The 27201-nt window shown below is 44.6% G+C and overlaps 1 protein-coding gene across 2 annotated transcripts in view; it reads right to left on the reverse strand.

Moving 5' to 3' along the window:
• Positions 1 to 2725: 2725 nt before the first annotated feature.
• Positions 2726 to 27201, reverse strand: part of LOC310774745 (uncharacterized protein) — a 33517-nt gene continuing 9041 nt past the window's right edge. Inside the window, exons 2-12 of one of the 2 annotated variants that reach the window (XM_083634876.1) lie at positions 24616 to 24799; positions 16222 to 16245; positions 13985 to 14022; positions 12762 to 12831; positions 12101 to 12354; positions 9528 to 9620; positions 9020 to 9112; positions 6010 to 6091; positions 5737 to 5843; positions 4542 to 4707; positions 2726 to 2903 (exon numbers count right to left, since the gene is read on the reverse strand). In XM_083634876.1, coding sequence (XP_083491002.1) covers positions 2875 to 2903; positions 4542 to 4707; positions 5737 to 5843; positions 6010 to 6091; positions 9020 to 9112; positions 9528 to 9620; positions 12101 to 12354; positions 12762 to 12831; positions 13985 to 14022; positions 16222 to 16245; positions 24616 to 24778 — 1119 coding nt within the window. In that variant the 5' untranslated portion in view covers positions 24779 to 24799 and the 3' untranslated portion in view covers positions 2726 to 2874. The remainder of the gene's footprint in view (positions 2904 to 4541; positions 4708 to 5736; positions 5844 to 6009; positions 6092 to 9019; positions 9113 to 9527; positions 9621 to 12100; positions 12355 to 12761; positions 12832 to 13984; positions 14023 to 16221; positions 16246 to 24615; positions 24800 to 27201) is intronic. The other variant, XM_083634877.1, reaches the window with a different exon arrangement.

Consider the following 27201-nt stretch of genomic DNA (forward strand, 5'->3'; position numbering starts at 1 on the left):
TCCATCAGTGTGAAACATCTTGTAATTCATTTCTCTTTCAGCTTACAAAGACCGACTTGATAGCATTTATTTTTCAAATACACATACAGCAACAAGAGTCATCATAAACCAGTTATTGATCAAATGCACAATAAAGATAACAATCACATTTCCACAACTGTATAGCGTCAAAAATAACCAAAAGGTGGTGAGATTGGTTACTGCAAAAATCCTCTCCAGTAGCTCCGGTACAGAGGTACTTTGAGAGAAAAGCACCACCTTTAACCCCAACAAGTTTATTGCCCACTCTGCACTGGGGACAACGTCCCGGGACGTCCCTCACGTCTTAACTTTGCACACTTGGGATGAATGTTGTCTTATTAGTGATGAAAAAGAACCAAGAATTCAGCATGCAGATTATCATGTTGCAAGCACACCCTTAAGTCCTACACGCCTGCTGCTCTTTAGTGAGCCTTCAACTTAAAAGTAGCATCTTGGCAATACATGTCAAACATACATACGGCTGGGAACAAAGTGTGGGAATCTGTGTCATCTTTGTCCCCACCGAGGAGCAGGGTTGGCCTCGAGGTTAGCCCCGCCCTCACACTTTGTAAAACCTAGTCCTAGATATTGAGTATATCCTTTCCTAATAACTTCAGATATGAACAGGATATACAATGAGACCACTTGGTGAGAGGGAGGTAACGAACAGACGGCTTTCTCTTACATGAGCTGCATGCAAGAAGGTGTTTAATGACGGCTTTTCATGATAGTGATGAATCGCCGTAGGAATATTAGGATGGAAGGTTGGTTTTTTTTGCAAAAAAAAAGGACCACTTATTTTATTTTACAAGTTGAAATTAAACCGCACAGGCAAAGGAGCAGAAGTGACAACTCAACTGTGGCTGGTTGCGTTCATTCAATTTGACAAATACGTTTTTTTTTTTTTTTCATGTACAAGTAACTGCATGAAATTCATCAGAAAGATCATTTTTGGGGGATTTTTTTTTTTACCTACAGGTAATTATAATACATTTTGAGTTTTTAAATAATTTCAATGTATTCACTGTCATTTCTGATCCAATGTATTGTCATATAATTATATATCAGATTCTTTAGCTGTGATTCCCAACGTCGGGTCCAGGAACTCCCCTTGCAAAATGAGGAATACTATTATTTCACTATGATAGGACAGTGACAGGAGGATGACAGACCCTGTTACAGTATACATATTAATCTTTTTCTAACAGGGTCTCTGTGGGGCTTTGACATGAAAATGCTCTACAGACAGCTCAGCTGTTTTCTCACTGCTGTTTGAACGCAACCAGCAGAGTGCCGCATGAGAAGTCCTGTGTTCTTACCAGTTCAATGCCCAGGTACAGAAAGGTTTCTTTAAGTTGCGCCTAAGCAAATGACCACATACTGTAGCTAATGCTATACAGCTTCTCTTGGCACTCAGTTTAGCAATTTAGCAATCATCATCTCTCCGCTTCTGATGACAGCCATATTTTGTCCTGGGTCAGTAATTAATTTTTTTTCTAGACTACTTGTAAATTAACTAATTTTACAGAGTTCTCTTCAGCCTGCAAGACTATTCTTTGCAATGAACACCATACTACTATACCTACCTAGGTAAGTGCACGTGAATGGAATTGACTTGTAATACTGTAATCATGAGCTGGACATGGCCTGAAACCTGTGACTGTCACACACTGATCCCACCCCTGTTCATCTCCAAACACTTCAGTGATTTGGCCATGACTGACATTTACACTTCAAATGCCAAAGTGTAATTCTCCACCTCATAAGTCAAGCTTGAGCGCATTTACAATAGAGCAGTAACATAAAAAATAAATTAACACTGACAGTAGCAGGCACAATACAAATGTTTCTCCATATCAAATACATGTCATATCCATAGAATACAATTAGAAAACTGTGCCCAACTCAAACCACTGTTTCTACTCGTGCCATTCTGATGTGTCTGTCCCTCCTCTGCACTAGCTCGTGGGCAGTAAATGTCGGTGGCTACACAAAGCGGAGACAGCAGTGAGGTCGGGTCACTACTTAAATTTTAAACCATTTTCATCCCGTCCCCATCACCATATCCTGTGACTGTTGCGTGTTCCCTTTCAGTACAAATTGCAGCCCTACAGTCTGCACCTTCTGGTTTCCCAGGTCGCTCTCTTATGTATCAAAAAATCATCAGGGGACAGCGGGACACCCATCAAAGATTATTTGTAGATTGAAAACAGAACTTTCCTACGGGGGTTGAATTCATGGCGACACGACAGTAAATGGACTCGTCTAACAGGGCATTAGAATGAACAGGATGTGGATGACGTTAAAACAATTATCCAGAACAACGAGGAGGATTCTGCTCTGCTGGGGTGCTTCATCCCTCAAAAGGGGCACTTTACAAAAGGTACAAATAATGGCAAATAAGAGATCAAGGACCACAGAGAAATAAAATAATGATCTTGGCCTACTTTTTTTAATCTCTATTTTTCCCCTCCCCTCTAAAGACCTCTGCTAGTAACGCCTCAAGAACAGTTTCAAATGTTAGTGAAGGATAAACGGTGATGGGTAGCTAAAAAAGTCCTGTGAAAATGACGAGGAAGGCATCACAACTCCTCTACTTGACAGTGTGGTTGAGGGACAGGGAGGGGGGGGGGGGGGGGGAGAAAGGGGGTGGGGGTGGGTGGCTCGTTAACAGTGTGCATTCACAAGCCCTGTTTGGCCAGAGAGGCGGACACCTGGTCTGCCAGCGTGCAGAGCTGCGGAGAGTCGGCTATGTTGATGCTGCCGGAGGAGGACACGGTGCTGAGCTGCTGGTGGGGGGAGTCTTCCAAGGAGACGATCTCAGCGCCGTGGTCAGTGCGGGCCTTGGCTGTCTCACGGAAACTCAGTTTGTGGGACTCGATCTGTGATAGAAGGCAGGGGGGGAACAGAAATATTCAATTATTCAGACATTAACTCGGGGCTCTGTTAGGTGATGTACACTGCCCTCTGGTGGGTGAAAAAAAAAGACATCTGGTGCATAGCTGCATGACATGGACCAGGGGTGTCAAAACTATGGCCCATGGGCCAGAACCGGCCCGTCAAAAGGTCCAATCCGGCCCACTGGATGACTTTGCAAAATTATGAAAATTCAATCACATTTTTAAAGCTCAGGATTTGACACCTAATATTGGTGCACTTGTGAAGGCTAAGAGGTGGCAGGTTTAAGGAACACGTTACAATATTAAGTAGCCTATTCATGTTTTCTGTATGGATCACTTGAATAGTAAACTTTTCATTACAGTTACAGACAGTAGATTTGATATGACAGGCCTGTGGTAACTGAGATAACCCCATATGAAACCGTGTTCTTAAAATGTACCTGTAGGCCTAATTATTTACACTAAAAGAAAGGAAAATATGGGGGTGTTATTTAGGTTATTATGCATTGATTTGTGTGTGTCTGGCCAAAAAAACAACCAAATTGGGTCCCATGTGGCCTAAAACGTGGTGAACTAAAATTGGGGTAATGGTTTCTGCATTCTTGTCTCGATAGGAGTTCATATCTCAAATCCTTTTCCAGTGTGTTTTTCACATGTAGATAATTTTGATAGAAAGTTGTGCAAATCACTGCCGTACCCCTAGGGGTACGTGGAGGTACTGCAGGGGGTACTTGAGAGAAAGGGGGAAATGAACAAATGTAAGAATAAATCATGAATATGAATGGATGAAATGTTAAAATAAATCTGCTCAGGAGGCACTAATTGCAACTATGTCACTCCATGTCTTATATTCTTCAAAAAGTGGGTTATCATTCATGCATTGCATCATGCTATATTGTAGTTTTCTCCTTCAGTTTTCTAAGCAAAATGTTGTAGTGGGGTAAAGGGGGTACATGGATTCAGAAATCAGGGAAAGGGGGTACTGAAGCCAAAAGAGTTTGAGAACCACTGGTGTAGATAACTGCCAGTAATGAGTGCCATTGCATTAGAAAATGCACGTTTAACACAATTGTACGTGACATTATTTATTTCAAAGTATGTATTTTTCATTCTGATTGCTACATATTTTATTAGTACAATTCTGGTTTCTTTATACCTGGCTCATGGCGAATGTTGTCTTTCGAGCCACATTAAGATGTAACATTGCTCAGATCAAGCTTTTTGTGCACAACCTCTGAAAATCTCCACATTTGAAGAATATGCCATGTTAAGCAACTTTTCAGCTAACGTGTCACCTCAGTTAAAATCTCATGTCAGGGTAATGGAAGGAGTTTAAAGTGCATTTCTAGATACACTGAAAGCCTTTGGCTCTGATTATTAATGAATGTTAAATGGTTACTAGAAACAAAATATACAGTGGAAAGAATTTGGCAAACCACAATCTCTAAGGAATTAACTCCAACTGCTTTTACAAAAAAAAAAAAAGTATTGTCCCTTATTAAAGTTTGTGCTCTCACTGTTACTCAGGATTTTGGAGAAAGAAATGTGGAGAAGCACAGATGCATATCTAGCAGAAGTGGTCATGGCAGAGCACATAACACACAGCTTGTCAGTACTTACAGGAGTCCTCAATCTTTATGAGGGGGTTCGTCAAGATGGGTGTGATGGGTGCTGAGGGGAGGGTCTGAGGTGACTGTGGGGGAGTGACAGCGGGGGAGGGGTCCAACATGTCCCCATTTGAGGGGCTGTCGGAGGAACTCCCTTCTGCCTCCTTCCCCTTCTCTCTCTACAGAGCCAAGGGCCCCGCGGGGGAGGGAATGACAAAGCATGCAACAAAATACATGTGATGGCGTCAAACAGAAATCAAAACGCAACACAACAATGTGAACATAAACGAAATTCCACTGAATGACAATAAAAAGCAGATAATGACAAAATGATAATGCCATAATATATCTTTTTTTGATGATGAACTGACATCAGTTGGATGCTGAGATGCAATAGCACGGATGGAAGCGCTTGAAGCTTGCTATGGGTTGCAGCAAAATGGGAGAAAAGCAGGAAGGTGGTGAGAGAGAGAGAGACAGAGAGAGAGAGTGAGAGAGAGAGAGAGTGAGAGAGAGAGAGAGAGAGACAGAGAGAGAGAGAGAGAGAGTGAGAGAGTGAGAGAGAGAGAGAGACAGAGAGAGAGAGAGAGAGAGTGAGAGAGTGAGAGAGAGAGAGAGAGAGAGAGAGAGAGACAGAGAGAGAGAGTGAGAGAGAGAGAGAGAGAGAGAGACAGAGAGAGAGAGAGAGAGAGACACACAACACCAAACAGGATGAGAGAAGGGGAACGGGTGCGAGCGAGTAGGCAGCCACAGTCACCTGGCAGGCCGAGCAGCGCACCTGGACGTTTTGTGTCTCAGTTAACATTGAGATTATTGTCTGAATGTTCAGAATAGATGGTGTTGCATTGTGTAATACATGCTGTCTGTGTTTTGGTGAGTCAACCCCAGGAGGATGGATTAATTAAATGAGATAGTCTATAAAGGAATAGTCTATCTGCTACTTACACTGCTTTATAAAGTGAGTTCTGAAGTCATGTTAGGATCGCCATCAGAAATGATTTTCAAAGAAAAAAGGCTGTGCGAGCTCTCCTGCTGTGCAGATGAAGCTTTGGGCAGGCAACCGATAATTCAATAGATCCATGCATGCAACACAGAGACAAGTGGCAGAAACAATATAGAAAGGAGAAATAGGCTATAGCCTATGGCTACGCTATGGCTAATGGTGGACACTAGTGACGTCAACCTGGAGCACTGCCGTCGTGTCTTACCTTCCTCCCGCCTCCTCCAGCCACGTGGCCGATGTTGTCAAGAGAGCCGATCTTGGATTGGACTTTGAAGTCCAATTTCTCATGCTTGATCTCAATATTTCCACCACCTAAGTATAGAAGGAAGTAGAATTATTAACTTGTTGTAAAATAAATAAAGAATATATACACGCGCACACACACACACAATTGTACGTGACATTATTTCTTTCAAAGTATGTATTTTTCATTTTGATTACTACATATTTTAGCAGTACAATTCTGGTTTCTTTTTACCTGGCTTATGGCGAATGTTGTCTTTCGAACCACATTTAGACTGAACATTGCTCAGATCAATCTTTTTGTGCACAATTTGAACCTGTGCAGTGGACACGAGAGAGAGAGAGAGAGAGAGAGAGGTAATAGGGTTTTAGTTCTGAAGAAAATGTGGTGCTGTAACCTTGCCTTGCATACAAGAGGAACTGGTCCCATAAACTGGGCTGTTAGTTTTCTAAAGATCACACAGGACAAAACACTGTTATTAATACTTTAGGACACACAGAGATCCATAGAACATGAATCACACACTGATATGATATGATATATCACACACAGGGACTCAACGGGATTCGATGTAAAGGTGTACTACCCACGAGGCTGGCGCGCAGGGTCCAAAATGAACTTTTTTGTCCACCAGCCAAATGGCTAGTGAATGTTCAAATTTGACCAGCCACTCAAATTACCATTGTTTTATTTTTTTCTGCTGGTAGTGAAGCAAATCTACCAGCCATTTGCATATTTTACCAGCATTTGGCTGGTGGCAGGTGCTAACTTTGGCCCCTGCTTGCAAGCGTTGCTAACACCTCAATAGGAAAGCTAAGAAATGCAGAAAAATAATCAACTTTCAATTGTACTGTATGTGTAAAAAACAAAACATACTGTGTGGAGTTGAATGGATCATACTCTCCATTCTTGAACATGCCCTCATCACAGTTGTCTCTCAACACAAAGCTCTCAGTCTCTCTCAACTGAGGTCATCACATTGTCTCACTACAACAGGCACAGTTCAGTGGAGAGGACACAGACGCTTTGTTACCGACTAGAGACTTCTCCTTAGGGTTCATGGCACAATTTGATTGCTTTAATCACGAGAAAAGACATATGAATTACTGACATGGAATTGATCTGTTCATCCTTAAAAAGATCATTAGCTCTGCTCAATTAGATGATAGATCGGTTTGGGCTCTCAATGAATGTAAACATCCATTGGAGTAATCATGCATGTTGTTTTGGGGACAGGTTTGGATTGAGAAATAAATTCTCCCCAGCAAAATAACAGGCAGCTTCAGAACAGATTGATAACGCTTCCATTAGACCATGAGCATTACATAACACCATTAGTTGTTGCAATAGATATGTGTTGTGTCTAATGCACAGTACCATGACAGCTTACTAAGAAAAGTATCACTTTAAGCCAGCTAGCCACGCAACGCAGGGTACAATCTGGGAACCCAAAGACTATCAGTCTGACGACTAATATGACTCTGGTGCTCTGGGTTTCCACTGTATAGTGGATGTCTGCACCAAGACTTCAAGATTCAAGATTCAAGATTTATTAAGTGTATTATTAAGTAGCTGCGTATGAGACGTCGTCGGTCTTTAAGCAATGACAGAAGGGGGCGGGACACCCTGACATATCGGCCGTCTGTCCCAGAGTCATATTAGTCGTCAGACTGAGAGTCCGGGTGCCCAGACTGCACTAGATAAGAACAGCAGTTTAGTACTATTGTAGCTTAAATTATGAAATGCTCATGCCCAACAACAGTGTTAATGGGAGGTATTAATAACCAACAGTGGGAGTTGTATTAATAAGTGACAGTTGGGTAGTGGGAGTTGTGTGGTCACAGACAAGACGTGGGTTGAGCAGGGCACACAGGAGGTTTTCGTGCAGTCGTGTCCGACTTCCTGCTCCTTGTTGAAGATGCATTCAGTAGAAGCGAGGAAGAGGAAGAGCTGCATGACTGCAGTTAGCCATTGGCTCATCCTTCAGCTACTCACTTTGCCACCACCGGGTACATGTTTTATATTATCTTTGGAGCCACACCGGGACTGCACATTGCTTAAGTCCAACTTCTTTTCGAGAATTTGTACCTGGGAAAAGTCAATATGTAGGGAAAGAGACTGTTATCCTAGAGAAACTGATAGCAGCACAGCTGCCAATGAGGACCTTTTGGTAGAGGCGTCTTAGCATTAGCATGCGAGTCCTAACCAGGAAATAAAGCTGATACCAAGGGATGGGAAAGGACTTCTTTTTTTTAATACCAAGGGTTGGTTTGATGATCATAACTGTAGAGATACTCAAGAGTCTGGTGTTGAGTTGATCACTCAGTTACTCACATAGAGACACTGTATGAAATAGGCCACGCCCATCACAGGGGGAAAGCTCTTCATTCACTTCCACACAACAGCGTCATTTTCCTTGAATTAAACATAGCTAAAAGCTGTTGTGTGGTGGGGCTGCGCAGACAACAAATGTAAAAAAAAATCGCCAATTAAAAAAAAAATTTTTTACTTCCGAGCAAAACAAGGAAGCCATTGAGAATTGGCGAGAAGAAAAATGTGGATCTAGCTGTAAAGGAAGTAAGTTGGAGAGTTCATCTTCCGTATATATGATCTTTGTGTGCAACACGCGACCATGCACGCGACATAGGAGAACGGCAGGATTGGGGGGTGCGGGGGAGTTTTTGTTTCCCGCCGTTTTGGGCGTGGTTTCTGAATGATGACGCGCTCCGCAGTGTCTCTATTGCCGCCACCGGGTACATGTTTCATATCGTCTGTGGAGCCACACTTAGACTGGACATTACTCAAGTCGATCTTCCGCTCAAGTATTTGAACCTGGACATGTAGAGGTAGGGGAAGAGACCGTTACCCTGGGAGTCACTGAAAGCTGCAAGGTCGAGGTGAAGAGAGAGGCCAGCAAATCTAATCCAATGAGAGGAATTCAGCCCTGTGTTAATGAGGGAAAGCTAAATGACATATTTGCCCCACAAAGTATTGTAGCTAGTAATAATAATAAATAGCTAGTGAAATGTGTCGTTTGAAATTGAGATGATACAGCAGGCTATTTGAGCAGGCTGACTGGACGGGCACACTGTGCTACGCTGTTTTTTTCTTAAAATTACAAACATTTCCTCTACTTGTGGCAGACGCACCATCTAGGCGAGTCCAGAAAAACAGATTTTGGACACATCAATTTAAGAGGCTTGATATTCATGTGGCAAGTGGGCTCTATTTCCAGATGACTCACCTTGCCTCCGCCAGGTGTGTGCTTTAAGTTGTCTTTGGAGCCACAGCGAGCCTGGACGTGCGTTACGTCCACCTTCTTCTCAAGGATTTGGACCTGCCAGATGCGAAAAGGAAGTGATATTCGTGATTAATTCAAATCAAAACGGCTTTGCGGCAGAGGACCAGGCCAAAAGAAGTCAGTAAGTAAGTAAGAGATGTGGACTACAGATGTTTGGACTCACGTCATTAATGGGTTAAAGCACAAACGTTGCTGCTGCACCTTAAATTATTGAGCTTTTAGTGTAAAAACTGAGATAAGTCAGAGGTAAGTAACTCAAGAATAATTCTATTTAAATGTCTTATAAGTGATCGTTCTAGTGAGTCCATCTTCTGATCACGTATATGAACCTGGAAAAGCAGGAGAGCATTTTAGATTTTTAGGGTTAGGGTTAGGATTTGTTATGATGTTCCTACTGTAACTGTAGAGATACTCAAGACTCTGGTGTTGAGTTCATCCCTCAGTTACTCACATTGCCGCCACCGGGGACATGTTTCATATTGACCTTGGAGCCACACTTAGACTGGACATTAGTCAAGTCGATCTTCCGCTCAAGGATTTGTACCTGAAAAAATGTAAAAGATGTAGGAGAAGACACCGTTAGCGTTAGGTTTAGATGTAGTTAGGTGTAGATGTAGGAGAAGACACCGATTTTGAGAGGAGATGACCTTTTGGTTGATTCATGATCTGTGAGGCTTTTACACTAGTGAATGTGAGGTGGACCCTAATGTTTCACACACAGTCTAAAGTCATGTAGTAGGACACATTCCACTGCCAGATGTACGCATGCAGTTTGAGGTGAACATCGGGGCTACGTGAATCTGTGCACTCAGTGGTACATCGCAGATTGGGAATCACAAATAATATATATTTTTTATCTTCTTGTTGTGCCTTGATCTTGAAAAATTGTATGTGTACTTTACCAGTCAACCACTTCTGAGGAAGGACCAAAAGATCAAATAATATCTCAAAGAGGAGCATTAAAGGTGACCGTTTAGTAGATGGGAATATTTAAACAACTTGTCCTATCAACACTGGGAAGTAAACTCAGACAGCTATTATGACATACTTTAACAACTGGATAAAGAGATGATCGTGTCTGATCTGAGCAAATGTTTGTGACAAATATGATGCTGCTGCTGCTGACCTTTCTTAAGGGCTTTCAACAAATGATGAAGTTCACAGTAGCAGATTCCAGGCATAATGGAAAAGCAACTATGCTACAATTAGGCAGTGTCGTAGAAACAAATGGCTGGCAGGTATGGTTGTTTTGGCACATTTCAATGTTTTTAGCCTTGTCATTTAGACATCAGTGAAATTGGTGAGATTCCATTGTGTGTGCAGTGTGTTTCACAGCAACGTGCTGAAAATGTCCTATAGATATATCATCTAGCCAACACAATATGGTGCAGTGCCTTTACTGCTAAAATGGAGCCCTCTCTCCTCACACCCCACCACTGCATGTGCCTGCATGCAAGGATGGACGTAAACGGTACTGCAGATTAGATGGCAGTCTAAAGGTGAATGCAGTTTGAGCTCCGGAGACAGAAATAATCTCAATGGCTGAGTTCAGTGGGCGGAGCCAAATAACCAGTTTTTCGGGCTAAATGACGAGACTGATGCCCAGTGAAAAACGTGCAAAGGGTAAGAGTCAAGAGAAAGCTAATATTATAAAACCTAGCGCTCATGAAATATGTCATCCAGCCATACTAAGTTATCTAGGTTAGCTAGCCTGTTGACCTTCAAAGATCACCTATCTACAGTATGTAATCTAGCCATACTAAGCTATCCACTGAAGTCCGCAACCTGGGTGTCATCCTCGACTCCACTCTCTCCTTCCACTCCCACATCAAAACCATCACCAAATCTGCCTTCTACCACCTCAGAAACATCTCCCGACTCCGGCCATCACTCTCTGACTCCGTTGCTGAAACCCTCATACACGCCTTCATCACCTCCCGCCTGGACTACTGTAACGGAGTCCTGTTCGGGGTTCCCAACAAAACCCTGGACAGGCTCCAATATGTACAAAACTCAGCTGCCAGGGTTCTGACCCGCACCAAACCCTGGCAGCACATCACACCCACCCTCATCCACCTCCACTGGCTCCCGGTCAAGTCCCGCATCTTGTACAAAATCCAACTCCTCACTTACAAATCCCTCCACGCCCTCGCCCCCCAGTACCTGTCTGACCTCCTGCAACCCTACACCCCGTCCCGAAACCTGAGGTCCTCCAACTCGGGTCTCCTCTCCATCCCCCACTCCCGCCTGCGGACCTTTGGGGCCAGAGCCTTCAGCGTGGCGGCCCCCAACCTTTGGAACTCTCTCCCAGCCAAAATCCGCAACGCCCCATCACTGGCTACCTTCAAAACTCTACTCAAAACTCACCTGTTCAACACAGCCTTCAGCAGCTGGTCTCTTTCTGTTCTTTGTTGTTCTTTGTTATCTTCTATGTGTGTCCGTCATCTTTTTGTACTTTTGTAAAGCGGCCTTGGGTTCCTTGAAAGGCGCTATATAAATCCAAGCTATTATTATTATTATTATTATTATCTAGGTTAGCTAGCCTGTTGACCTTCAAAGATCATCTATCTATGCTATGGTCATGAGTTAATGGGGGGGGGGAATCCCGTTTATGTTGTATCGATATGTTGATCCTTCTGGTGGCTAATTTTAGACACCTTTCTCCAAATCCAACATACACATCCTTTGATATCAAATGTAAATAGTAGCTTCTTAAATACAGTACCATATGTATGATTTCACATCACCTCACTTGCCTTTCAGCAGCAAACTATAAGCAAGTCTGGAAACCACATCAAATAGTGTGTGTGTGCAATTGGCCGACTGTGTCCAGAACTGGCCACCTGTACGTTAGCCAACTTATGCTGGATGAGGTTTAAATCGACCAATAACGTTATTTCTGTCTCCAGAGCAGCTCTGCCTCTGTGCAACAAAAAACTCCAGTCTGCAAACTGGACTGGAGGGGTTGGTTTGTGTGCCGTCCGAGGCCCACAGCGTAACACTAGAACTAGCTGCTAAACTCACCTTGCCGCCACCGGGCTGGTGCTTGATGTTCTCTGTGGAGCCGATCTTGGACCTGACGTTCTTCAGGTCCGGCATGGGCGCGGCAGCGGCCAGGGGAGCCGGTGGGCGGGACTTTAGGGAGCCAGGGGACTTGGGTGTAGAACGCACAACTGCGATCTTCTTCACTTTATTGGCCTCGGCCACGGCCTTTGCAGAAGCCGCTTGGCTAGCGGGGGATTTGGGCGTACCGGGGCTGCTGTGTCCACTCGCGCCATCTTAGACCAATCGGATAAGCAGCAGGTCAGAGGTTTTAAATTCACATGTCATCAATAGGGCAAGAAGAAGAAAAGAAAAGAAAAGTAAAAAAGAAAGAAATATATAGATCAATACAATTAAAAGTTCTAGGAATTCTACTGCTAAAAAGCGGAGCAAGTTTGCTCTAGGATAGAGCAGATCAGACTATGTTTCTGGCATTGTGCTGATCAGGGAGCCTAGGCCATGCAAGCCTAAAGGTGGTCTCACTCAGTGGTATGTGCTTTTTTTTTTTTTACCTTTGTCATTTTTTGGAGTGGGAGGTTTCTTGGCGCTAGCTGGGATCGCAAAAATATGACAGTTATACATAATCCTTAGTTTTGTACTCCATATAGCATGTGATGGAAATGGTCAGGTCATAATTACGTACCTGGGTGAACTGGATTCTTGGCGGGAATCTTGGTTCCTGGGGCTTGAGGCCTTGCACCACCACCAGGAGTCTGTCAATGAACAGAGCAACCATATAGTATTTTGCTTTTCATCAAACGTGTTGGTTTCATCTTGCAAAGCTGCAGGTGCTTTGACTGTTGTCAACTGAAGCGCAAGAAGGCAGTCAGCTGGAGAAATGTCTTGATAGAAGAATCACACCAGCCATAACGACAACATATAGCAGCGCAACTCATTCCAATTAGGCTGAGCTAATAAGTGCCAAAACTGTCATCACTGATGAATGGGAATGTGAGTTAATACAACTATCAATGCAAGCAGGGGCGGACTGGTATCATAATTCAGGCCGGGCATTAGATACCAAGCAGGCCAGGCCGATACGGGCCGACGCGCGTGCCGGCGTCCGAAGGGCCATTTGAAGCCCAATTTGGGCCGTTTGAAGCCCAATTTGGGCCGTTTGAAGCCAGATTTGGGCCGTTTGAAGCCCAATTTGGGTCGTTTGAAGCCCAATTTGGGCCGTTTGAAGCCAGATTTGGGCCGTTTGAAGCCCAATTTGGGCCGAGTCCAATTTTACAATGAGATGCACCCACTTTAACCCTGAATAAAGTAATAAAACCACTAGTAAACCAATACCTGGCCTGCTGTTCAGTGAGTGGCCTGACTGCAGGCACCAAAAAAAAAAGCCAGGCTGCATTCAGATTGTCTGGAAAAAATGTCATTTGATCATTTCTGTGAGCGCTCAAATCTAAATTTGATCAGAGGATGGAGCAAAAGGATTGGGTTAAAGAAAGGGTACAGTTCAGTTTGACAATCTGAACACAGGCCTGGGGTCCGACCGAAGCAGGGGCCGTTCTGTACTTACTCCACCGTGCTGTTTCAGGGCCGTCCTGGTTGTACTTACTCGGGGCTGCCTGTGCTCTGTGCCGTTGGCGTTAGCGGGGGTGGAGCTGGGACCATTTGGGGAGGAGGCGTGTGTTTTGGTGCCCTTGGTCACCATGGAGGCTCTTTTAAGGGAGGAGCTTGGTCTAGCTTTGGTGCTGCTGGTTTGTGTCTTTTTCATGAAGGGGGGAAATTAATAAAAAACAATGGTTCTAACGATGACCTAATCACGAAACAATAAAGGCACGAGTTCACAAATGGAAAATGAAGGAGGCGGAGCTAGCTCGACGAATGGAATGTCGATGAAAGAAATGCTTGTTCACATACCTTGTTCTCCATAGTGTCGTTATCAATCTTCGCTTGAGCTATACGGGAACGAGGGAGAAACACACACGTCAAGATTTTGACCAGATTTTTCTTCTTCTTCTTCCAGCCAAAATTGTTTTCAAACATGTTTCTTTTGTATCCACCCAAGTGAAATACAAGAAGACAAGTATTTTATTTCCACGTGTGCCTGTATGCGTGTGCATGGCGAACAGAACAAAATGAACACTTGGTGATGCAGCATGCAATGTGACATGTTGTATACACAGTGCTTGTATACGTAAATCAAAGAGTGGCTACAGGGGGGCTGCATAACCAGTGAGCAAGATGGACAGATGAAATAAAAGACAAACGTGGGGAGGGAGGACAACAAGCTTCTCCTTTGGGTCGAGGTTCCACAGAAAAAGTTTGAGGGAGAGAGTGCTGCATAACATAGAAGCTGCTTTGTAAAGTAAAGAAGTGTGGAAGGAATTAACTGAAGAGGACTGGTTCTGAATTGGTGAATATTAGGACAGGAAACAGACCTTTGAATATAGCGATCGGCACCAATGACTTTCTGGCTGGAGAACTTTGGGGCGTTTTCTGGAGCTCGGCTGTACCGGCGGTCTGAACCACACTGCTCGTCTCGGAGTCATGACCAATGTCAGACGTGGAATAGCTGGCTCTGTCTAATGAGTCCGTTTTGTCGTTTTCAGTTACTACGTCAGACGGCATTTGTGTTAAAAGGCCATCGCCCTCAGAAGTGCTCCTATCGCTATGTGCTGGATGTGAGGAATCGCACGCCGTCTGAAGATCATCTGAATGACGAGCAAGGCCAGAGTCCAAGCTAGAGCAGGGCAGACTTTGGGTATGAGCGGCTGGGGTGATCTTATTGGTTCCGGCGTCCGAGCCACTGCAGGACTGCAAAGTTGCCCCGTCGAGAGTCTCTGAGTTATCAGCAGTCAGTCCGCCTTTCACGTGTTCACTCGAGATGAGCCCCTCGCCCTGGTCGACCCACAGGCTTCTGTCTCCGATGGATGTGAGGTCTTCCAAGGCCGTGCTGCGGACCAAAGCCGTGCCACCGGACACGTTGCTTATTTCAGCCAGGCACTCGGAGGCGTCGAGGCTGATGGCCCTCTGAGAATCGGCGGTACCGGTCCACTCCGGGCTCCTCCCCCCGCCGGCCGCCGCCGCCGCCGCGTCTCGTCCAATCTCCTCAGAGGCCCATAAAGAGTCACTTAGCCTCTTCCCGCACTCTCCCCCCCGTGCCCCATCCGAGCACGAAGCCGCCTGGTCTCCCGGGTCCGGGGAACAGGACACGTGTTCGATGCTCGTGGGGGAACAGGACGCATGCTCCATGCTCGCGAAGTCCACGCCCTCCCCGTCGGCTCCGTCTACGCCAGGCTTCGATCCGTCGGCCGCAAACGCGAACTCACCGAGGGCCGCCGCCGCGCCGGGCTTCGCTAATTTGTTTGGAAAGCAGGTTAATGATGAGGACATTCACAGCACTTCGCTTCCCATCTCCCCATTGACAATCAATCAAGAAGTAGAGAGGTGGACAAAGCTGTGCGCTGGATGTCCACGAGGAAAGTGTCAAAAGTGTCTTTCATTAAGGTAACGAAAACTGACAACGATAAAAGGTGATAACGCAAAGACCATGAACTGAGGAGTGATCAATGGTGGTGGTTTTGCTTTCTTAAAGAAAAAGAGTCAAACAAATATGCTTTAGTTCACATCAAAGTAAAATGAGATGGAAATGGACAATGATGCATCACAGTCGGGTGAATAAAGACAACAGAGGAAAATGATCTTGATGCATATTGATTCTAGTTCATGTAATGAGCCATCATACTACTGAATTATGCATTCTCTTTGTGAAAACATAAAGTGCTCCGAATGTGATACAATCTTCCTGATTTCCTTCTGACAGTGTAAAATAACACATTATACATGATCACACCGTCGTCTTTGAATTTCCTCTCAAGCGATGAACTTCAACTAAATGTTAATTTTGGATGCAAATTTTGACATAACGTTAAAGAATAGTGAAGAGTTAGCACAGTGTAGTATTTGGATAATTCATAAATATATGAAAAATACTCAATTATGGATCGTGTTTCACAAAATGTATGACATACTCAAAAATAACAGAGGACTAGGACTGTGTTATTTTTGATGCGCCTAGTAGTTGTAATTGTATTCGTACCTGACTCATAACATAAGTAAACAGAGTCTAAGTGCAATCAATGAAAATGTAGTACCTGGTGAAGCGGTTCCTCCAGTCGCTGATTACACATGACGAGGCAGACAGGGAAAGACACAAGAGCAGAATACGTTATGAGGTTCTAAAGCAAGCCTGTCATTCATTACTAACCATCACTGCAAAGAAAAAGAAAGAAAAGGCCCAAATACTCCACAGCATGAAGCCCACAGCAAATCACTGTTCAAAAAAACGTTAGAACAAGGCCTCATCCAGAAACTTAAAAGGCACTGAAACGGTGTAAATGCAGACAGACTGCAATCAGGTTGAGGTAGGTGCTGCTGACGTTTACACAGTGTTGGGCAAGTTACTTTCAAAATGTAATATACTACATATTACTAGTTACTTTCATTTGAAAGTAATACGTTACTTTGCAATATTACTGTCTGTGTAGAGTAACTCGTTACTTACTACACTACTTTTGCATTACTTTCACCAAAATAACTGCAGTAGCGGAATGACGTGTAAACCGTCCAAGATTCTAAATGTTATCCGTTTCCTTTGTTATTATCATGTATAGTGGTTATTTGTATAAAAACACAGTTTGATTAGGAAATGATCGTATCTTTATCTAAATATGTGCTTTGATATTTTTTTTAAGTAACTCAATTTGTAACTTGAGTTACTTGACAAAGTAACTGGTATAATATTACTGAAATCCTATTGGTAATAAGTTATATTACTGAGTTACTGCTAAAAGTAATATATTACATGTTACTTTTGTAATGAGTTACTCCCAACACTGCGTTTACACTGTTTTCATTGATTTGAGATGTGTTTTCATGGTCCAGCAGCACACCTAACCTGGTACTCCATGTGCTTACTTCAGCTGTCTTCACCATTACCCATGTCTGTGAGCTCTGCATCTGTTCAACAGATCACATGAATCTAAAATCTGCTTGTGGTTTGGTCATTTCTTTCGTTCTGAAATAGCCGGGATAAGATATCGCTTTTAAACGGCTGTGTTTGCCTCTTGACTCTGGTAATGATGTTGCAGTGGTTTTTGTGAAATGGACCAGAATATTCCAATGGATCTGGATCCGTTTCACTGCTCAAAGCAAAAACAAACAAAAAAAGGCTTACATTTGGCTATGCGAGCATTCTAATGACAGAAAGTTAATCAAAACAAAAACAAGTTAAGATTAGATTCACCAAAACTATAAAACAGGGCAAGCATGAAAACAACTTCAGTCAGCAAATCAAATACAAACGCAATCGCATTTACGGCACTGAAATAAAACAAGGTAGGGAGCTTCATTTCACAGTCAATATGTACGGTACACATGAGCAGGCCACTACGGTCATCAAATTATAAACTGCTAGAAAAACACAATTTGCACAAGCAGCTGAAAATAAGCAAGAGCTCAACGACAAGAGGCATACCAAGTTGCCCCTCTTTTTCACCAGAGGCACCAAGCTGGACCTCATCTTCACCAGAGGCACCAAGGTGCACCTCATCTTCACCAGAGGCACCAAGCTGCACCTCGTCTTCACCAGAGGCACCAAGCTGGACCTCATCTTCACCAGAGGCACCACGTTGCACCTCATCTTCACCAAGCTGCACCTCGTCTTCACCAGAGGCACCAAGCTGCACCTCGTCTTCACCAGAGGCACCAAGCTGGACCTCATCTTCACCAGAGGCACCAAGCTGGACCTCATCTTCACCAGAGGCACCAAGCTGCCCCTCGTCTTCACCAGAGGCACCATGTTGCCCCTCGTCTTCACGTGGGCCGCTCTCTACTTCTGAGAGCTTAGGCTCGGCTTCAACAGCCCCTTTCTCTGCACATGGCTCAGCCGACTCTGCTGTAGGATATTAAATAGATGCCCAACTTGTTAGAGAATAGAACATGTCAAAAGCCCTATCACACCCCTTTCCACAGGTTTACCCAATACTTGCTTAGCCTGCTCTAAACTCACAGCTCCTAACCTGTTTCCTGTGGTGGGTCAGCTGCATTCTCCGCTCCTGTGGTATTTCTCATGTCCGGCGACTCCGGAGCTGTTGAACAGATCTGACTTTTTACTTACTCATTCCTCTGACACCCCTCCAGGGGTATAGGCCGTCGACGAGGGACTTCCACAGTTCTCGGGCATTTGCGTTCTTTTCTATCTGATGCCAGGTGTAACCCAGTCTCTTGATGTCATGATGGGCCCGGTGGCGCAGTGGTAGCGTGCGTGGTAGCCTCACAGCTAGAAGGTCCTGGGTTCGATTCTCGTCTGGGAGGCTGTGGCACTGCGCACTGAGGGTGCCCCTCCCCCATGTCTTCAGTGCCTACTGCTCAGGGGGGGCCATCTCGTCAAAAGGGCCTTTCTGTGTGGGAGTTTGCATGTTCTCCCCGTGCTCCCCTGGGGTTTCCTCCATACAACATCGGTATGGACCCCCACTAAAAACATGCACAGGATCGTCATCTGACCAGTGACGTCAATAACGTTTGAAGTTTGTCCCCGGGCGCTGCACACAAGAAAGCTGCCCACTGCTCCTGGCTGCCCCCTGGAGGAGGGACAAGCCTGGATGGGATAAATGCAGAGACATTCACCGGCCACCGTCAGCATACATGTGTTGGGTTGTCGTGTGACAATAAAGACGGGTTTGTCCGTCCAGTTCTTCTTCATGTCTGCTCGGAGATCCCGTCGCCAGGTGTTCTTTGGCCGGACTCTTTTCCTCTTTCCTTGAGGATTCCATGTCAGAGCTCCTCTGGTCGTGTTTGACACTGGTTTTCCATCTCCACATTCTTCTTCCAATTTCCAATGTTTAACAGATCAGGGAGCCCTTTCAACCTGATGCATGCCCCTCCCACCATCCTGAGGACAGGCTGTCTTTCAACCTGACGCAGGCCCCTCCCACCATCCTGAGGACAGGCTGTCTTTCAACCTGACGCAGGCCCCTCCCACCATCCTGAGGACAGGCTGTCTTTCAACCTGCCGCATGCCCCTCCCACCATCCTGAGGACAGGCTGTCTTTCAACCTGACGCAGGCCCCTCCCACCATCCTGAGGACAGGCTGTCTTTCAACCTGACGCAGGCCCCTCCCACCATCCTGAGGACAGGCTGTCTTTCAACCTGACGCAGGCCCCTCCCACCATCCTGAGGACAGGCTGTCATGCTCACTATTCAGGATCAAAGGATGCTTGACCCAGACTACAGTAGCTAATTCTTACAAGCACAGAGAGCCATTATTGTCCATGTTAGCCGGTGATTTGTGGCTCTAGTAAAAAAGCCTATTGTGATGAGACTTGAAAATCTCTTATGTTTGCAGCCCACGTCCGAGTGTGAACAGAACGGAGGCCAAATAATGAGCACTTTTTATTTGAACAATAAAAGGAGCTGTCCATCAGCACCACACGGAAATCGGAAACTAAAAGTGGTCTGCAATAGGCCAATTAACAAATAATTGACTACAAATTAAGTAATGGTATCATTCAACAATGGACAAATGCATTCTCATATATAATAATTATTTTTTCACTAACACTGTAATGTTTTGCAAATGATTTGGCATATTGCACATTGTTTATGAATTGTTTGTAATGACAACACAGCTAGAAATGCTTTGCTATCACCAGTGGGCTATAAATACCATGCAAATAAGAAGGCCTCAAAGCATATGCTAGCACAGTGATACTCAACTTGCGGCCCGCGGGCCACATGCGGCGCGCGGGCGCCCCCTGTGTGGCCCGCGATGGAATTGCAACAAAGATTTTTTTTTTCTTTTTTTTTTTTTACAGTGCACCTGAGCGCAACATGCAAGATACCCGCTGAATAAGTGTCCCAATGTTCATGTCATTCTGGCCAATACTCCACTTCTGTTATAGCATTTCAGTCTGGAATATGGAATATCTTTTAATAATCTATGATTTAGCTGCTAAATCAGTTAACTGCTCGCTACCCAGGCACTTATGTATGTACTTAACCTCACAAACTTAACCTAACTAACTATCCGGTGTGCACAACATTGTCAGACTAAACTCTGACTGACACCCCAAAAACCTACAATCCACTACAGAAAAATCTACATTGTTTGTTTATTAACTGGCCCCTGGCCTTCTAACCTGACGCTGCCAGATGGACGGTTTAGCTCCACATTACGTTTCACTAAACCAGTCGATCTGGGAATGCAGTAACCCGACCCGCTGACGGAGGCAGGCACTTTTTCCAAGCTACTTGGCAGGTGATTGGATGACCCATCTGTCTATCACCGCTGGTGCGTGTTAACTTCAACCAATCAGATCACCATGCCTCTGACGTCACGTTTGCGACCGGAGGAAGGTGCCTGTGCCTGATCTCCGTGGTAGTCTATCATTGATTGAGTCATCACCGTCCTCACCGTCGTAAAGTCGCCTTCGAAGCATGACGTTCGATTATAACTAACTAGTTGTGTGGCTTAGCCTTCCCAAATGTTGAGGGTCGTTTTTTAGAATTTAATACATAGAATTGGGAACGTTACATTCAATTTCATTCAGACTGCCTGTCACTTCCGCGGCGGCAGCCATGTTGACGAGTGAAAAGAACTACAAAGACCATGTCCCCACTACTTGCCCAGACGAGCCTAAGCCCGCCTAAGGCTGCCGCTGATTCGTCGAGCCGGCCATGGTTCGGCCAATCATCTTAACTGCCTGTGCATGATAAGATGGATTACGTCGAGAGAATCTCTTTTGATCTCGTGAGGTTATCCATCTTGCAAGCAAGGTTACTGGCCTTCTATCATTTCACCAAAGTGGCCCCCGGGCAAAGCAAGTTGAGTATCCCTGTGCTAGCATATATATAGGCAGCAAAATGGAAGTGGAACACCCACAACCACAACAAGACACCAAGAAAGCCTGGGTTAGAAAATAATAACAACTGTGAGGCAAAACAAAGCCAAAAACCAAGACGAACAGTTCTCTGGTTATATCTCTGAAACAAAGGCGTCTTGTTATTTGTAGCTGATCATTTGCAATATGTTAAATCAGGGTTAAAGGTGAAACATGTGTTAATAAGCTCTTTGGTATTCAAGCTTCGTGTGATGAGGTGGTGGAGGGGGCGGGGCATGAGGTGGTGGAGGGGGCGGGGCATACCAGCTTGCACCTTGTCCTCACAGTGTTGTGAGAGCTCATTCACAGCGTTAACTCCATTGTCACGTAGCACTGCTTCCTTCTCTGTGGGTCAAAGGTTAGCTGGAGGTCAAGCTTGAGGTTAATCATGACAGAGTTTGACATTTCCAGACAAGACGATGAGAGACAGACAGCACTGGCAAAGTTCACCGAAACTCATTTTGGTTTGAGAACTCCCAAAGGAAGTTGTGAAATGAAAAAAAAATATATATATATATATATATATATTTTTTTTTTTATAAAACTAGCAATTGCCATTGCTATTTAGTTGTTGAATCCAAGAGTACTGTGAACCCTTTACCAGTTCTGTTTCAGGAAATAAGATGAATGATGATCACGTCTGTTGTATTATGATTTAACTCAGGGGTTTTCAAAGTCTGACACTGTGGGCCTCCCCTCGGCCCTCGGACAAAAAGCCTGGAACCTATGGGATGGTGATGATGTTATTTGATCCCATAGACACTTAATAATTGAGCCAAGATAGCCTGATATTACTGTTTGACTTCAGACTACATCAAATACATAAAAAAGGACTGTCTGAAGGCATTTCTTTGTTTCTGACTCCTAGTCACACACATTTAGGCTATTCTATGTGACCTGCTTTTGAGAACTAATGGAATATTTTTTCACTGAGCCTCCCCTGAAACTGTTCCCCCTGGAGAGGCCTGCCTCCCACTTTCAAAACCTCTGATTTAACTCGTAACAAGAACAAACCCTCACAGGCCTAAAACACTTCAGAGTGAACCAGTTTGACATGTTGTAAGGCAGGTCCTAGACTAAAACGGCTGTTTACACCACGCTTAGTTTCACAGACATGCCTGAAAATGGTCCCAAACCCTTCTTTAGGTGCACCCCAAAAGCTGTCAGAGAAGTTGAAGACAACGACAGACTTGCAAAAATGTGGGTCCTCTAAAATTTGATAGGTGATTTTCATGGAATTGTGCTGCTAGGGAACAGTTTGGAACCTAGTTTATGTCCTGTCAGTTATTCTACTAGCAAACACAACAACAGGAAGTCAGCTAGGGGGCAATTTAGAATGTATATGTTTTCGAGTTGAAACCGTCTGTACAGAATTGGTGTTTGGATGTTCGACAGTAAGGCCAAATTTTAAATCCTGCCAAAACAGCAAAATGCTGTACATCGAAGTCCATCCCTAATTAGCTCTTACATATTTGAGGCATGGACTCCATACTGTAGCCCAGAAGTCACTAAAGCAACGTTATCCATGAAAGCCACTTAAATGTGCTACACTTGGTTTAAACGTGAAGAACTAAGCACGCACAACCAAAGCCAAAAAGGCCAGGTGCTGAGCCAAAGGTGAACACCATGCAAAGAATACAACTGTTCACACACTGCAGGGCTCCAGTTTCTATATACGGTATAATAATAATAATAATAATAATAATAATAATAATAGTATATAATATATGTGTGTATACAGTATGTGTCATAAATAATATATGTGATATAATTGATTTTTCTATGTACTTTTCTAGTGATTGTTCCCTGCATTTGCATGTTATTTTGATGTCACAGGTATAATTCAACTCGCATCATGTGACTGTATCATTGTGTATACTGTATCTAAGATGGCGTCTTGCCGCTGTGTCACTTTAGTCTGACGAAGAGCTTTGACTTTTGGTGCAATAAATAATTGAAACTGGAGCGCTGCAGTATGCGAGCGGTGTTATTCTCTCTACACTTGGTTTAACCCGTCCATATCCCCACAAGTAGCCCATAGACCTCGACACTACAAATACTACACCACAAATCTATTTCCAAAATCACCTCTCCTACGCTATTATGTAAAGAGGTAGGTGAGATACTCACTATGTGTCGCACCGTTGATAAAGGTGCCAGAACCTGAGTGAGTGTACGCTCTGTTTCCTGCTTGAGCGTGGGGCGCTGGGAAGTGGGAATGGGGAGAACGGGTGCACTAGTGAGGCTTGTGAACTGGGGAAAAGCTAGGCTACGTACTAAATGCCCATATTGATAATTGGGTTCAAATGGATTAGAAAAATAAATTCATTATCATTGTTGATACAGCAGTGTGTACAGTTACGGTGATCATTTATTTTGCGTACTCTGTATGTAACAAATAAGGTCGGGATTCCACTGAGTGCATTTGCATTGCGTTGCGGCTGTGCTCCGGTTTTGCTCCGTGCTCCGCCAACACTAACCGGCTGCGTGCAGAGCACGTCACGGCTCCGCTCCGCCAGACAGCTGGAGTGACGAGACCGACAAGTTCTCGCGGTGAAATCGCGCGAGACAATTTGTATGTGGGATAAATACAACAACAAACAGGCAGAAGATCCTTGTTCCCAACTGGAGAAGCAGAGGAGGGGTGGACTTGCTTGGTGTTGTCCTTGTAAAAAGGATGTGTCGTGTCATATATTATTTTGTGGTTTTCCACTTCAACGATGAACTTTTCCTCATCCATGTTTGTCCTCTGGCTTGATCTTGAATGCTGTAAGCACCTCTAGACCTGTTGACTCCATGGCCTGGCTCCGCCCAACTTGCTGCAGCTTTGCTCCGACATCCGTGAAAAATAGAAGCCTTGCGTATCTGCTTCGGAGAGCTCCGGATCGTCGGAGCTGGGACGGAGTAGACACGCAACGCAGCGGAGTAGGTGGAAGTTGACACATTGATTAGAGTGGAAACGTATCGGCTCCGATGCCGTACCGCAGCGCAGACGGACCGAACACGGACTCAGTGGAATTTGGGCGTAAGAAGGGAAATACAATATACCAGGGCTCTTCCCCTGTTTTCCTTTCATACATTTTGCTGTTTTAAAAAGGAGTGGGGCACAGGATGGCAGGACAGGCAGGGCGCACTGTGAGGAGGATGACCCAGATGCCTGGATCACACAGCAGAGTACAGCTGCAGCGCGGCACTAAGGGCCAGTGAAGCATGCCGCGTCTCCATTATGTAAAGAGGGATTGAGACAAAGCCCAGTTGAAACACTAGGCCTTCTACGACTTTGAGGAGACGCTATGTGGACATTTAAATCCTTCTCTTTAAGACATTCGGATTTGGGTTCATTGGAAAGCTGACAAATACTTATTTTTTTGACAAATACTTATTTTTATGTGCCATCATATGGCACATAAAGCTAATGATGTCATTCGGATGATGTCATTTTACTCTGTATCGTGTATGTTTATTTGTACCGTTCAGTGTTCGTTGCTCACCCTGCTACTTTGAAAGCCTTGTGTCCTTGATCAAATGCCTGGATGTCGATTTAGAAAAGCATCTCTTTTTGACGGTTAGTTTGTGAGTATTTTTTTCATGCCTGGCAGGTGTCTGACCTTTCATTTTGGTATCTCCGGGGCTTCTGTGTCCCATCTGGACCCCATTCTCCTGGTGGTGCAGGTCGTTGATGGTCATGCCAGCCAAGGAAGCGTTCATGGTGTCTCCTGCAGAGCTGTAGCTGTTAGAGGCGTTGTTCATGTAGTCCTGGTGCTGATCCATTGCCAGTCGCGGGTTTTCGGGCTGCGAAAGAGCACAACCCCGAGCACGTTAAATGAAGCCAACGCGTTGAATCTAGTTCAAGACAGAACGAAACTGTTAGTCCATCGCGTTCTTGTGCGAGTGTCAGGTGACTGGGTTAAATATACTGCAAATGACAAAGTTGTGCTTTCCCATGAGACGCAAAGAAGAATACCTGGTTTTAAGGAGTCAATGTAACTATGGTGTAATATATGGACCCCCTTTGTCTCTTCCGGGCTTGCAGAGCCCAGTCCGGACCGGACCGTCACCACGAAATGTAAACAGACACTGTGTGTCTGTGAAAAGCCAGTTATTTATACACCTTGACGTGCGGTCCACGCTTCATGTTACAGGACCAGGGACCAAAATAGTCCCTTCTACCCATGTGCTCGGCGTCCTCGCCGTGATAACTTTGCACTTCCTAAACAACCCGTGACCAACTGTGCTGTCCTCCTCAGCACCGCTGAACCTGTTCTATCTGTTCTGCTTTCCTCCTCAGCACCGCTGAACCTGTTCTATCTGTTCTGCTTTCCTCCTCAGCACCGCTGAACCTGTTCTATCTGTTCTGCTTTCCTCCTCAGCACCGCTGAACCTGTTCTATCTGTTCTGCTTTCCTCCTCAGCACCGCTGAACCTGTTCTATCTGTTCTGCTTTCCTCCTCAGCACCGTCTGTGACCTGACAGGACCAGAACTTCACCCAGGTGCAGCACTTCCATTTGATGTCCTGCCAGTACAGGAACAACCTTCAATAGAGCTCAACAGTCACATGACTTTTCGTGACGTTTCCCGCCCCGGAAGTGAGTTCCCCATTCATTCTCTCCATAGAAATTTTGAAAAACCCTTAAAATATAACGAGTTTTAAGGCTGGAACCAAGCCGACCCGTGACCTACTGAATCGCGAGTGACCATAAAACATTCGGTTCGTTTGAGCAAGAAGAAAAAATAACAACGTGGGGAAAAAAAAAATCTAATTTCCATCCATCTACCTTGAATGTAATCTAATTTGCCGATAGGCCGATAAGTCAACAAGTTGAATATGGAGCGACACCGATGTACGGCCGATAAATCGGTGCATCCCTAAGTCACATTATGCTCATTCAACCAGCAACATCTGAATCGCTTCTAATTCCATCCAAAGAGGATTACGTCAGCATTACGTCAGCAGTGTTTCTGTTTGTATCATCTTTTCTCACTGCGATGGAGATTTACTGGAAGTCTGACCAACTGCCATAAAAAACACCACAGAAGAAGAAGAAGAGATTTTCCTGGCGTCTGATGATCTTTATTTTCACCCTCTGGCATAAAAAAAACTGTGTTTTCATTTCATGGCTGAGAGCTTTCGGTTGCAAAGCCTGCATTGACCTGAACAATGTTGTGTCAATAGTCTACATTTACTCACAGGCTAAAGCTGTCTTTACTGACAGGCTAAAGCTATCTTTACTGACAGGCTAAAACCTATCTTTACTGACAGGCTAAAACCTATCTTTACTGACAGGCTAAAGCTATCTTTACTGACAGGCTAAAACCTATCTTATCACTGGAAATGAAATTGTCTTTGTTCAACATTTAAATGCACATGAAATGCTATTTGGGCGCTGCGACCCACAACATTTTGGCTAGCTCTCCAACAGCGTTCACGGGTGTGAGAACTGCACCTGTTGTGACTTTACAGGCAGCATAGCCTAAACTGTTACCGTGGTTACTCCTGCCAATAAAAGCCACACACACTCTATGGGCACAATTGGCTCAGCTCTTCGACCTTCCCTTGGTGTACCTGCATATCTCCTGACCTTGGATGTTTTAAACACCACTCCACATATTCAAACGGGACTTTGTGCCAACCAGGCCAGCAAAGCACCTCGAGGAAAGAGACCACCACACATTTTGAGTCAGAGTCAGAACAAGCAATATAGATAGCTTCATGCTCCTCTCGAGTTCTTGTACAACCATGCAAAATGTGTAAGCCCAATGGGGGAAAAAGCCCATAATGGCATTAAAAAAAGAGCTGTGTGAATATATATTAATGTGATGTTTGTGTGTCCTCATACAAATTCTAATGAATGGTCTACTTTCAAACCTCAACACAAGCTCCCTGACAAAACTCCCATTGTAGCACATTTACACATGACAGAATCCAAACAAGCGGCCATGCCAACAAGAACGATCCCGGTGAGAGGCCGCTCGCGCTCTGCGTCCCGGAGCTCCGGCAGTTGGAGGGCAAACACACGACGAACGGGATTCCTTATCTGATCATTGTGTGTGTACACACTAGATATCGTGGTTACCTTACAGGACATACACTTCCTTAATGTGTACACAACAAGACACACAAGACATATTTTTTGCTAATCGTTGTGTTACAGGTTACAGGGTGCGCAGAATATTTCCCCAAATTCAAGATTCCA

The sequence above is a fragment of the Poromitra crassiceps genome (assembly GCF_964638095.1).
Source record: "Poromitra crassiceps genome assembly, chromosome: 4".
Taxonomy (NCBI): domain Eukaryota; kingdom Metazoa; phylum Chordata; class Actinopteri; order Beryciformes; family Melamphaidae; genus Poromitra; species Poromitra crassiceps.